Genomic DNA, 14,501 nt, shown 5'->3' on the forward strand with positions numbered 1-14,501 from the left:
AAGCCATTGGCATTGTAAATGACAATGCCATTTATTTATCTGTTTTCAAATCCAACACACACATAAAAATGTTGTCATTTACAATGTCAATAGCTCTAACTTTTGCAAAGGCGAGATCGTTGCATTGTAAAGCTTGTTTTTAAATGAAATATATCTCGAAACCCTATATCACTCTATTCATGGATCTTTTGTTATTTTTCCCCATTCTTTTTCGAATAATTTTAACTGTCGTCCTACTTTTTTTAGGGTAGAACTAATATTTATCTGAATACTCACCTCTTGATCCTGACACTGACTGACTTCTTTCACGTCCTCCTCTTCCTCTCGTAAATCTTCCCCGCTGGGGAAAGAATCCTGTGGAACCCTGATAGCCTCTTCCGGTTCCTCGGAATGCGTAATTGTATTGGGACCTTTGGAATTCCTGGCCTGCATATGGTCCCCATCTGCTCGCCCTTCCAAAAGCACCACTGAACACCTTTCTCATATTATTTTGAGATTTTTCCAATACTGTAAACGTGGATACATGTTTGCCTATGCTTCTAACAAATCCTTCACCGAATAGCAAACCTTTTGCTTCCTTGCTTGGCTCTTTTTTTAGCCATATCCACCAATTTGGGATTAATCTGCATCAAAACTGTTTTCCTCCCCTCTGCTAACCCTGAATTGGCATTGCCAAGAAAAAACATAGTTCTTTGGCTCCATCCTCTTAGAAGTTGAACATCCACCTATTCACCATTCACATAATATCTTGGCTAGCGGACCCAAGACATCCAACAACTTGGCTTAACACTGTTTTGATGATCTCTCCTGACCCTTACGAGGATCTCTTCACAGCTTGAACAAATACAATATCAAGTCAGGATCTAAGTTAGGAGTGATAAACACTTTATCAATTTGTGGTCTAGCACATTCTGCCTTTAATACATTCCTTACCTCCCTTTCATGAGGTCTTCGAATCCATTGTTTAATAAACTTCCCAACATGATCCTGCGGCCACGAATCTGCATTTACCAGATGTCTCAATTCAAAAGGGCCAAACATAGCCTCTCCTAAAGGATCTTTAATAATACTCTTAGAGGTAGATGCCTGATCTTGGTTCAAATCATCATTCAGATCATCATCCTGATCTATATCAAAGACGTATTCATAATACACTTTTTCTCTACTCTGTCCTACTCTCCCCTCAATTTCCATTTCAAACTCATCCTCTGAGATCTCTTGTGTGCCGCTAAGGACACCTTTCCCTTGTGTGCTGCTACGGACACCCATCTTTCTTGTGGAGTTATATCCATCCTTTTCTCCTTTATTCATGTGTTTCATTTTCCTTGCTTTCTTTGCTGGTCTAATATCTCTCCTATCCTCTTCCTCTGAACAAGACCAAAAATCATCTTCAGACCTTACTTCTTTTCTTTTCCTGTCCATTACTATTTCTACTACCTCTCTAATTGAACGCTTCATTTCACTCTAAATCAACTTTCTTAGGCTCTCCTCACTCACTCTTCCTTCAACAGCCTGTTGATTCACATTGCTCTCTTAACAACACATCTTTCTACCTAGATTCTCTTTACAGTCACCACCTCAGACTTCACTATAAGGCTACTAAAATTATTCCTATGAGCTAAATATCTCCTTTTTTCTCCCTCCTCGCCTTTCAAACAAGGTCTTCTCTCCTCGCAATCTGCCGGTAGTTTGTTTCTTTGGAAACCGGCTTCTCGCTTATAAAAATCTCATACTCTATTAACAGCTATTCACTCTTTCCCAATCCAAAATGGCCGCTGTGATCCAGCGAGATCACTGTCAGCCAATCTTCTTCAAAGTTACGTTCACATCGGTGACACTACAGCCATTACCCATTTGCAGCGTCTACCAGACTCCAACCACCTTCTCTCGCGCCACTCTCGAGTAGCAAACTGCTTCTGCCTTCCTTCACACACGCGCACCAAGAGCGCGTTATTATTTCCAAAGCCGAGCCTCGCGCGATGTCTGCATTTTTCGAATCGTACTCATTCCGTCTCCTTCGAGGCACTTTATCTACATGGTGAGCGAGCGCAGCTGCATTTCACTTCCTTAATTTGAGCGGTTTATTCCGTATTCATTATTTTAATCATCGTTCCCCTATTTCAAACTTTATTCTTTCTTTACTCTTTTTTGTAAAAAAAAAATGAATTCACTTCCAATCTCACATGCGTCTGAAAATTAGAAGCCAAACATTGCCAACTTCATTCTCTCCACAAACCCTCTCTAATACAGAACTAAATAAATCTTATTATTATAGGAAAAAAGTACTTATCTCTTTCAGGAGCAGCATTAAAAGAGGATGAGCGTTCAGTGTATGGGAAATTTATTGACTCTTTAAATTCCAGTTCTGGATTTTTCGTGGTTGATATTCATTTATGCAGCTGCTGTCAGGAGTTGCAATAAAAGAATATGCATAAAGGTAGCCTCCGGTCTTGTAATGAAATCATGATGGATTCAGTATGTACTCATTTTCGTCCCCAGCCTATATTATCTTAAATAAAAATTATCTGTGTCTAGTGAATTTGGATCTAGCTTTAAGCGAGGTTCCTAACCATTACTTTCTATTGATGGGGATTTTTACTTTGGATTTCCCAAACTGGGTTACAGGAACACTTGGCATACACAAAAGGGCATTCATGAGGGTTTTTGTTACACAATTAACTCGTACATCCAACCTCTGAAAACACGTTTGATATATTGAAGGAATAAAACGTTTATACGTGTGTTCCCAAAATTGGACATGACCCTAGGTGCTGCACTAGATAGTGAGGAAATAGTTGTTGCTGTCAAAGTGAAGACCACAAGAAAGACTACATGGGGTGCCAAGCTGCCCCTGGAAGTTTATTTAACATACATCAACTCTTTCGGAGATACGATCTGGACCGCATAATGCATTCTGAGGGCTTATGGGGTTTTAGAATGAGTGAAAGTTGTATAGTGCCTTTGGGGTTTTGGGTTTATGATTAGTAAGGCTTTTCATAAAATTATGTTGACAGTGCATGAAGCGTGAGAGGAGAGTTGGCTTAGGAATGTGTAACCATTTGGGGTGGGGGAGGGGAATTAGAGGTGGGCCTACCATGATGGGGATTTGAGGTGGGCCTACCATGGGGGAGGGGTGAAGTGCATCATAGTGTATTGTTTTAAGTGCGTATGAGCACCAACAATATTAACTTGGTCTTTTTCTTTAATTTACAGAAAATATTTACACAACATATAGTTATTGGGTAATATGTTGAGCTTAAAACAAGTAATGATGTAATGGCTATTCAGTTATTGTTTACACTTCGATTTTGTTTTTTAAATATATTTTGTGGCATTAATTGCTCTTGCAGGGCTGTGACCGAAATTCCCAGGAAAAGCACGCCTTACAGCATTATAACACGCCTCGGTCAGACTGTCATTGTTTGGTTCTAAATGTGGACAACTGGAGTGTCTGGTGAGTTTACTCGGAGTAAGTATACTTTAAATGAGTAAGACTACTAAGGCACATAAGCCATGCTTTAGAATTGAACCAGATCTTTTACATGGGTATGCAGATATATATATATAGTTAGAGGAAAGTAAGTAGTTAATTTGAAATATGTGCTTCCTTTTCCTTGTAGGATTAGTTGTGTTAAGTTTAAGTGTGTGCTCTTAACATCATGTGCATTTACCCTAGGCTATTGAATATGGATATGTTAATTGAAGTGTATTCATAAAGGGAAGATTAATTGTAGCTTAATTGAAGTGGCTTAATAAAAAGAAGATGTGAGATGTTAAGGGAGTGGTGGACATGCGCACCTGTTGGATGAATTGGATAGCAAGTGAGAAGAGTTTGAAAAGCATGTTTGGGAGTCGATTTTAGTCAGGTTTTGGAAGAGTCTGAGTGTAGGGAAAAGCAGTGGTGTTATGGCTGTTATTATTTTTTGAAAGAAAAATTAATATATACAGACATGCACACATCTAAATGTATTCATGTATGTATCCTACCTCGTCCGGGGTAGTAAGTGCTATACTAATAAAATTGCAATATGAAGATGGATATATATAAAAACACACATATACACATTATAGATATATCTTTATACAAGGCGTAAACACACACACATTTTATTTGCATAGCTAGACGTACACATGTATGTTGTCCGTAAATAAGCTTAGAATGTTAAATTGCTTTTTGTAAAATTTCTATTTATATATGTCCTTATAAAACAAATCATATACCGAGATGTTTGTGATGTCGATTATTTATATAGGCTTTCCAAATTTTTGGCTCTTGCATATGGAATATATATATAGACCTTCCCTTTGTTTTTCTTTGTAATATCTAAATATATTGTTATACCCTTAAAGCATAAAAAACGATATGTTTAGGTACTTGTACCTAACTTATCTCAATTACATAGTTACATCTACCTACACATATGCATATTTACATATCGAGACAAGTGTATACATCTAATGCATAAACATGCATGCATTCTCCTATTCATAATTTGTTTTTAATATATATGTATTGACGTGTGTGTACATGTTTATGTATTTGGGCCTTATTTATATACACATACACACTTATGCAGATACGTTCCTATACAAAGGCTACATCCATATTGATTAATACAACAAAATTTACATATCCACGGGAGAACATGGCGGCTGCATGTTAGCCGCTAGCGCCCGGAGCTCCTGCACCAGCGGCTAAGATGAGACCCCCGGAGAGAAAATAGTTGGTATTTGATCTGAGGAGGAGCAGGGGGTCATTACCTGAGTGTCGGTGGTTCTGCTGGTGTGCTTTTTCTCTGTTCGCTCTGGTGCTCGTGTTCGTCATGTGTGGTGCGGCTCTTCAGTGCCGGGGAGACGCAGAGGCACTGTGCCTGCCGGAGGACGTGCTGGAGGGCCTTTCCGGGCCTGAGCTAGCGTTTGGGATCTGTGGTGTGGCTCTTTCGCGGGGACTGCGGTGGAGAGAGACACTGGGCGCCGGACGCCGGGGACGCCAAGGATGTGCAGAGAGGAGGCGGGGAACTGTTTTCCTATGCCCCCCTCCCCCCCGCCTGCTTGAAGCCACGCTGGAGCTCAGGAGGGGGGTGCAAGGCAGTAGCGTGGGGCTTCCTCAGGGGGGGGCAATAAAGCCAATATCACCAGCTTTTTTCGACGCGGGAAGGACTTGGACGATGGCTGCGAGCAGGAGCAAAGACAGGAGTAGGAGGAAGACTGAGTCAGCAGTAAGGTCCGAGAGGGTGTGGAGGGGGCTACTGCTGGTGAATTAAAAAGAAGCATTGAAGGTGTATTAAGGGTAAAGGGGTCGGCTCCCTTATCAGTGCAGCATTTTGGTAGCTACCAGCCTCCCCTTAATACACAAGAGGTTACCTCTCCTGCCGCTGTAAGCCCACAGATAGAAGCTGGGAGAAGACAATAGAAAACAACAAGAGGGGCCACAGAGGGTCATAAGAAAGTTAATGCAAATATTAAAAAGAGCATTAAAGTTACCCCGGGAAAAATAAATATCAGTAGGGGTCCCCTTGACGCTGAGGTATTGCAAATCTCTACTGTTGCTGGGCTCTCTTCCTCCTGTGGAGTACAGGTCTCTTTAGCTGAAAGAACCAAGTCTATTGGTAGTGACTCTGCTTTTCAATTCTACCAGGTGAAAGGGCAGTATATTAAACCCAAGCAGTCAAAAAATAAGGCAGCTAGCAGCGTGGTTAAAGTAACTCCATCACTACGCTCTTATTTCAGGGCTCAGCCAGAGGTGTTAGCCATTGGCGCATGATCTGGACCTCTGGGACAGTGCTTGGCAAGTTCAATCTCCGCTATGCCATCGACTATGCCACTGGTCTCTTCTTTAGACATAGTCCCAGGCACTGGGATGGAGACAGCAGTGGAATTGGCCACAGCAACGGATCTAGTTCCTCAAGCAACAGGTCTGGTCTTCCAACATAGTGATTCGGGGGTGCTTTCAGGAAGTATGAGTACTCCCAGTGATGAGCCGTTGGTTGATGTTCCAAGTCAACTACAATTCCTACCAAGAGTATCTAGTAACAGTACTGAAGAAGAACGAGAAAAGGAGTCTCTCCCGGCACTGCCAGCCTTATCTACGCCCGTAGGTTTGGAGAGTCTCTTCGCTACACTAACGGAGGATATAAAGAAGGGGTTTGCAGTATCCGCAGTGAACCAGGGGCAGATCGGGAATTTCTGCGAATCCATGGAAAAAAAAGTAGACCTTATAAACTCCAGACTTGTAACTCTAGAGAACGCAGTGGGTGAAATGAAAAAAGATCTGTGCCAGGCAAAGTCGGAAATTGAACTTTTAAAGTCTGAACATTGGGAACTCAGAGATAGAGTGGAGAAGTTAGAGAACAACACGCACAGGAATAATTTACGCTTATTGAATGTACCAGAAGGCAGTGAAGGCTCTGATATCCGGTCCTACGTGGTTTCTCTACTTAAGATCTCTCTACAGCTTGAAGACTCTGAGGAAGAGCTTAGCCGGGACATACAGAGGGTACACAGGGACCCTTTTCGGAGGAATCCCAACAGACCTAAACCTAGAAAAATCCTCATTAAGTTCCTTACATTTGCCTTAAAGGATAAGATCTTGAGTTTAGCACTAAAATTTAAATCAGTCCGGGCAAAGGAATTTTTGTTTGAGATTCAGTCGGACCTCTCAAGGTGCACTCTGGAAAGGCAATGGGAGTTGGGCATGAGGCTGGAATGGTTTAAAAGTTAGGGGCAGTAGCCCAATTAAAATTTCAGGCCTTCTTAAAGGTGATGCATAATAATAAAATGCACAATACAAGATCGGTACAGGAAGCGGATGACCTCCTCAACACCTTAAGCAAAGGGGGTTAATAATTGGCCTAAAAAGCGGACTTCAAGCAGATTAATAGTAGTTGAATGCTGACAGAAGGCAGATTGAGAAGTGATATCTCCCCCCATATAGAGAAGTTAAAGTTACAAGAGATTTTAGATTTGAGAGGCTGGGTGGAGGTGTGATGATCTTATCTGCTTTTAAGCCAGTCAGGGCCTCCCTACCTTGTATCCTCTTTATCTTTTAAGTTCTCTCTGGGTATTTTGTTTTGTTTGGTTTATTAGGGTGGTGGCTGGGCAGACCCCTCCGGGATGCAATTGCCTGGACTCCATCTGTCCAGATAATTGGGGTATGGGTTCCCAGGGAGTGGGGGATGGATGGGGGGGGGGGGGGCACGGTGTAGTGGTAGGGGTTGGGGTCGGGTGTGGCAGGGAAAAACACAAAAAAGAAATCCTCATTCACCGTTTTTTTTGTGTTGCCTATACTTGCGTCACAGTTTTGTTGAGAGTTTTGGAGTTAGGCTGGATTGACCGTTGGCACTGGCTATCTCGAATTCAGTCCTCTGTTTTGATGCTGGGCTTCCCGATTGACACAGTATGAGTCCCATACAGATTTTGTCCTGGAACATTAATGGCCTGCGAACCAAACCAAGAAGGGATAGGATAGTACAGTATCTCCAAGATTCACCGGATCAGGATCTGGTCCTCCAGGAAACACATCTCCTGAAAGAGGAGATATTCTCCGTGGGTCGGCTCATACGTATGCACAAGTCCGACCGCTAACGTCAGAGGAATCCTTATAATTTTTAAGAAATCAGCCTAAGCGATTTTTCTACAACAATTGGCTGGCCCAGGTGGCAGATGGGTCACTGTTAAAGTAAATAATGGAGACCCTATATACGTTGGTTGGCTACTATGGACCCAACCAAGATGATCCCTCTATTCTTAAGACCATCTTTTTCCATCTTTTGGATTTTCCTGAGCCAATAATTATGGCTGGAGATTTTAATATAGTTCTAAATCCCAGCCTAGATAAAACTCAAAACATAGCAGAGCTGCAGCCCCTTTAAAATCACGGGACCTCCTTTTAGAGGCAATGCAGCAATTTGCTCTTTTGGATATATGGAGGGAAAGATCAGGCCTGCAGCTTGGGGTATTGTTTAGTAACCATAAATATCAGCACCAATCCAGAATCTATTACATGCTGATTAGTAACTCGTTGAGAAATAGAGTTAACAATATCACTTATCTGGCTAATCATCTTTCCGGTCACTCAGGGGTTCTTTTACGTCTGGTTAGTCCATCAGCAGGGCCTATCCGTACATGGTCATTTGATCGATCTTTTCTCATGGTGGAGGAAGAAAAAGTTTTTATATTACAGGAAACTGAATGCTTCCTTGATATAAATCTGGGGTCAACATCAATATTAAATGTGTGGGACTCTTTTAAAGCCTTTCTGCAGGGTCCAATCACCAGCAGGGTAAGCTTTAGGAATAAAAAATATAAAGAGGAGGTATCTTCCATTGAGGGGAAGTTGAAAGATCTAGAAGCTGAACTATCCCCTCGAGCCTCGCCTGAAGCCCAGCAAGAAAGGAAAGCCAAATTGGATAACTTAAAGGGGCAACTAGAAAGCATCCTTCAGTCCAGGCTTATACGTAAATGGGAGGCTAGTAAAATCGCCCATTTAGAATATGGAGAGGGTGCAGGCAAACTCCTTGCCTGGAAAGCTAAGTCTGATCGGGCAAGAAACCACATTAATGAGATTACTAACGGAGATAAGATCTTCCGCTCAGACGGTGAAATCAGTCAGGCATTTCAGACCTACTTCCAAGAGATATATTGTGAGGATAAAAGGTTACATGCTGCCAGTGTTCAAAACTGGTTAAGGGATATTCCCATTTCCTCTTTTGGACAGGGCCAACAGCAACATCTGGGTCAAGCCTTTACTCAAACGGAGGTTAGAGAAGCCATTCAACGTTCGAAGTCCGGGAAAGCGGCGGGCCCTGATGGCCTTCCAGCAGAGATTTATAAGATGTTGGGAGAGAAGTTCATCCCCGTCTTAACGCAGCTGTTTAATTATCCAGTATTTGGGTGTCTTTCATAGATTCACATGCCTGAATCATTCCCCGTCGTCGAGACGGGAGCCTCCGGTATATAAAAAAGTAATGTCCTAGAGACATACATAGAAAGAATAGGCCCAAAGGTCTCACCTTAGTAGCCTATCCACGTCCTTTTGTAGGAAGGACCAAACAGAGCAGGCCCCAAGGGTCCCACCTTGGTGGCCTATCTGGGTCCTTTTGTAAAAAAGGACCAAATAAAGTGAAACAGCCAATCAGCTACTACCTCCTTCTAGAACCTTCCTACCAGGAGCCCAAGTCTCTCAGATTTTCTACCGCACGTTGTGCTAGGGAGTCTCCACCTGAGCTCTCCTCAGGAAACTTATTTTCTTCATAAAAACGACTTATTAATCTTTTCAGAGCATGTCTGAAGGCCAGAAGAAAGGTCTGTTCAGGGCCTGTTCTTCCTGCTGCAAGAAGAGACTTCACATCGACGATAAACATGACAGATGTTTATATTGTCTTTACCCTCACCACCAGGCCAAGGAATGCAAAATCTGCCGGACCTTCTCCAACAAGACCCTCAAGGACCGGGAAGGTCGACTTCTGTTGTGGCTCAACAGGCTCAAGACCAAGACTGCTGACTTGGCATCAGAAGGTGAGAGTGGGTCAGGAGCGTCCCAATTTTCCTTGAAGAGGCCAAGGGTTTCTTCCCCTAGCCCCACAGACACCCCTCCTATGAAGACTTCTAAAAAGTCCTCAGAGGGCAAGCCATCTGTGTCTGTCAAGGACCTGCCTGTCTCCAGGAAGGTGCCACTGGTCCTGGCGACGACGACGGCATCTACGGTGCTTTCGGCACAGAAAACTGTCTCGACGTCGACGACGACAGTGTCGACGACGACGGCATCGTCGGCCTCCTCCTCGACCACGAGGACGACGCCTTCGTCGTCGTCGAGTAGACCCACGTCGTCGACCATCCCGGTCACTCCATCGTCAACGACGACGATGACAACATCGTCGACGACGAGAGCATCGTCGAAGTCATCGACGACGACGACCCCGTCGACGAAATCAGCACCGTCGACGAAACAAATCTCGTCGACGAAGGTCATCCCGTCGACGATGGGAAAACCGTCGACGACGAGTGCAGCGTCGACGTTGGAGACCTTGCCGTCGACGAAGCTGCCGTCGATGAAGGCACCGTCGTCACAACCACCGTCCACGACGAAATTCGCGTCGACGAAAATACCTACCAAGGCACCGTCGACTCCAGCATTGCCATCTACAGGACCATGGAAGGAGTCTGCACTCCTATCCCATGCTATGGATGCCTTTCCACCGCAAGTAAGCCATGTCATGGTAAAAATTACTAAAAGGCCAATTACGCCGAGTCAGACGTCACCAGGCAGGATACAACAACTACCACCTGCCTGTATACTACAAGGTCAGGAGTCGGACGAGGACTCCTTTACGCAAGCTACTAGCCCGTCGGATCTAGTGCTGAAATGTCAAACCACAGATGAGGAGCCGGAAGAGGAGGAAGACCTTCCTGAACAACAGGTCCACCCTCCGCCTCAGTCTCAGGTTACTCCTATGGTGTGCCTTCCGGCTTCTATAGTCTCGGACCTGCAATACCTCATTAAGGATTATAAAGAAAGGTTCCCAGAGAAGCATTCTGCGCCAACGCTTCCAGCACAGGCGCCAACACCTTCTTCTCGCCATAGACCCACTCCTCTGGTCATTCCACAGACACAGGTGCCAATTCAAAATGTTTCCTCATCTGAGGAAGAAGAAAGGGAACAAGAGGAAGGGGAAGTGGATGAAGACCAATCGGACCCGGATGCAGACCAGGACTATGTGGCACATTCTCCAGCCTCTCCAGCTCCACAGACTTCTGAGTCTCCACCTGCAGACATCGGTGGCTTTCACAACATCATGGAGCGGGCTGCCAAGAGATTCCACATGTCAATGGAATCTCAGGAGACTGAATTTTTCCTTTATGACTTTAAGGAGCCCACAAAGAAAACTTCAAGGTCGATACCAATTATTGAATACATCTGGAAGCAGGGCAAGCAAATCATGCAATCACCTGCTTCTGTACAGGTGGTGGTGCCCAGGCTTGATAAGAAATATAAGGCCACATCAACGGCACCGGCATGCCTGACTGGTCACCCCAAACCAGATTCCGTGGTGACTCAGGCGGCGCAGAAGAACTCAAGGAATCCGGCCTCGCCTTTATCGACGCCACCGGATAAAGAGGGTAAGAAACTGGATGCCGTGGGCAAACGGTTTACGACCACATCAGCTATGACTGTTAAAGTGGCTAATTCTATAGCTCTACTTGGCCGTTATAATCGCCAACTCTGGGCGGACATTGCGCCCTATCTTTCAAATCTGCCGGAAGATGTCAAAGAAGAGGCACATTCACTTCTTTTGGAGGGACAAACCTCTGCCTCAGAAATTATCGACTGTGCCATTGATGCCGCCATGACTGGCTTTCGGCAACTGGCGGGAGCTGCAGTCCTGAGGCGACAGGGCTGGCTCAAGGCCACCACTTTCCGCCAGGAGGTGCAAACCAGGATCTTGGATATGCCTTACGATGGCCAGCATCTGTTTGGTGAACAAATTGATACGGCCCTTACCACCATTAAAAAGGACACAGATACCGCCAAGGCTCTGGGTACTCTACAATTTCGGTCCCAGTCCTTTCGTGGCCAAAGGGGAAGAGGACAACCTACATACAAAGGTTCCTTTCAGAATCGGTCTTCGTACTCATATTCACAGTCCAAGCCGCAATTTCAACAGCGACAACCCCAACAGGGAAGGCAGTCTTCCTACGGCAAATCCAATTACAGAGGAAAGGGACAAAAACGGCCTGCTGGCAACAGACAATGACTTGTCTCCCCGGCTAGCCCCTCCACCACTACATTCTTTAAGACTTGGAGGGAAACTAACACACTTCCATCGAAATTGGCAATCCATAACGACAGATCGTTGGGTACTACAACTCATTCGTTTTGGACATTCCCTAGAATTCACCTCTACCCCCCCAACAACACCTCCGTGCCAACGTTCGCACAGGCACCTGCGATTACTTCTTCAGGAAATAACTTCTATGTTGCAGAAGGGAGCAATAGAGAAAGTTCCACGGGCCCACATGAATCAAGGTTTCTACTCTCACTTCTTCCTAATCCACCAAAAAGGAAAGAAGTGGAGACCGATCCTGGATCTCAGGGCACTCAACGTGTTCCTAAAGAAACAATCGTTCCGTATGGTGACTTTGCAAGAAATCCTGGGTCTTCTGGAGGAAGGGGACTACATGACGTCTTTAGACCTTCAGGACGCCTACTACCAAATACCTATTCTCAAAGGACACAGAAAGTTCCTCAGGTTTGCGGTGGCAGGACACCACTACCAATTTCGTGTCCTTCCATTCGGTCTCAAATCGGCCCCGAGGATATTTACGAAATGCCTGTCTCCAGTGGCAGCGTTCCTTCGTCAGCAAGGCCACCAGGTGTTTCCATACCTAGACGACTGGTTGGTGAAGGCACCGACGGAGGCCGGCGCAGCCTCATCCTCCAGCGCCTGTCTGGATATTTTCCACCGCCTGGGACTGACCCTCAACGCCGCAAAGTCGGTTCTGGAACCCACCAGAGTCATCACGTTCCTTGGAGCAACTCTGGATACGGAGCGGGTCAGAGCTTTCCCCTCTCAGGAGAGAAAGAACAAACTCATCTCCTTAGCCAAGGCAGTGGCTTCGAGGAAGACTCTCCCGGTCCGCACGTTCAAGTCCCTCCTTGGGATGATGTCTTCATGCATACTGCTCATTCCGCACTGCCGTCTGAAAATGCGTCCTCTTCAGGAAGCACTGACAAGACAATGGACGCAAGCCACAGGTTCTTTCGAGGACCGCATACGAGTCACTCGACCCATTATCAACCATTTGCAATGGTGGATGTCACTCCACCATCTGTCGAAGGGTCTGCCATTCCTGCTCCCAGCGGAGCCGCATGTAATAACTACGGATGCGTCACTGGAAGGCTGGAGGGCAGTCCTCCAGGAACTACAGATCAATGGGAAATGGACGACACAAGAAACAAAACTGCATATCAATCTGTTGGAATTACGAGCGGTTTTCCTAGCTCCAATCGTTTCTCCCACGCATTCGTCAATCCCCGGTGCTCGTCAGGACGGACAACACCACGACGATGCATTACCTGAACAAACAGGGGGGGACACGTTCGATCTCGTTATCACGAGAATCGCAAAGAATTTGGAATTGGCTTCTAGAACACGGAATAGGATTAAAAGCGGAGTATGTCCCGGGCAAGGACAACGTTTTGGCGGACGCACTGAGCAGAGAGAGGTCTCCTTCCCACGAATGGGAATTGGACATGGAGGTGCTGAACCATATCTTCGAGGAGTGGGGCACTCCAACCATAGACCTCTTTGCCACCAGAGAGAACGCCAAATGCCAAAGCTTCGCAAGCAGGCATCACCACTCAGGAACCCTCGGGAATGCATTTTCCATCGCATGGCGCAACGTCTTTGCGTACCCCTTTCCGCCATTCCCACTAATACCCAGGGTCCTCAGGAAGATGAAATCGGAACCCTACACTCTGATCCTCATTGCTCCATCCTGGCCGAGGCAGCACTGGTTCACGGAACTTCATCGCCTATCTGCCCGGCCTCCTCTTCGCCTGAAGCAGTTTCCGGCCCTGATCACGATGTCTCAAGGGCAGATTCTCCACCCGAACCTGAGCTCTCTGAAATTGTCAGCCTGGCTCCTGAATACCGCGAATTCAGCCACCTGAGCATCCCGCAGGATTGCAGAGATGTCCTTGCAAAAGCTAGAGCTGTCAGCACTAACAAAACCTACTCACTAAAATGGAAGCGATTCTGTTCCTGGTGTGTGGATCATGGCTTGCATCCCTTCCATGCCACTCCACAACAGCTGCTGCCATACTTGTTACATCTTGCACAATCAGGCCTTGCGCATACATCCATCAAAGTGCATCTCGCAGCAATTTCAAGGTTCACGAGAACGGCTACGGGCCCTTCTTTGTGGGCGGACAGACTCATCAAACAATTCCTGAAAGGTTTATTTAGGTCCTTTCCACGACCGCGACCTATTCCTCCATCGTGGCACCTGAATGTGGTTCTTCATCAACTAATGAAGCATCCCTTCGAACCCATCCATAAGGCAGAGATCAAGTTCCTATCTTGGAAAACGGCCCTCCTCCTGGCACTAACCTCTGCTAGAAGGGTCAGTGAATTGCAAGCTCTGTCCATTCAGGATCCTTTCCTTCAATTCAGAGAGGACAGAGTAATTCTGAGGACTAACCCTCGCTTCATTCCAAAAGTCCCCTCGGACTTCCATCTTAACGAACCAGTGGTGCTTAGATCGTTCTTTCCGAATCCTACCACGGCAGCCGAAAGAACTCTACATTCTCTAGATCTACAGAGGTGCCTTAAATTCTACATTGATAAGACACGACACTTTCGAAAGTCACCACAGCTCTTTATTGCCTTTAGTAGACCAAGACTGGGCATGCCCCTGACGAAGCAGAGCATCTCAAGATGGATCTCTTCTGCGATCACCTTTTGTCACGACAAGGCTGGGCGACCTTTAGACTCACGTGT

General features: G+C 45.6%; 1 protein-coding gene across 2 annotated transcripts in view; it reads left to right on the forward strand.

The window, feature by feature from the left end:
* USP16 (ubiquitin specific peptidase 16) overlaps positions 1-14,501 on the forward strand; it is a 385,832-nt gene that overhangs the window by 82,571 nt on the left and 288,760 nt on the right. For both annotated transcript variants that reach the window (XM_078658388.1, XM_078658387.1), the window contains exon 4: positions 3,351-3,454. In XM_078658388.1, the coding sequence (XP_078514514.1) occupies positions 3,351-3,454 (104 nt within the window). The remainder of the gene's footprint in view (positions 1-3,350; positions 3,455-14,501) is intronic.

This window comes from Lissotriton helveticus, chromosome 8, assembly GCF_964261635.1.
Source record: "Lissotriton helveticus chromosome 8, aLisHel1.1, whole genome shotgun sequence".
Taxonomy (NCBI): Eukaryota; Metazoa; Chordata; class Amphibia; order Caudata; family Salamandridae; genus Lissotriton; species Lissotriton helveticus.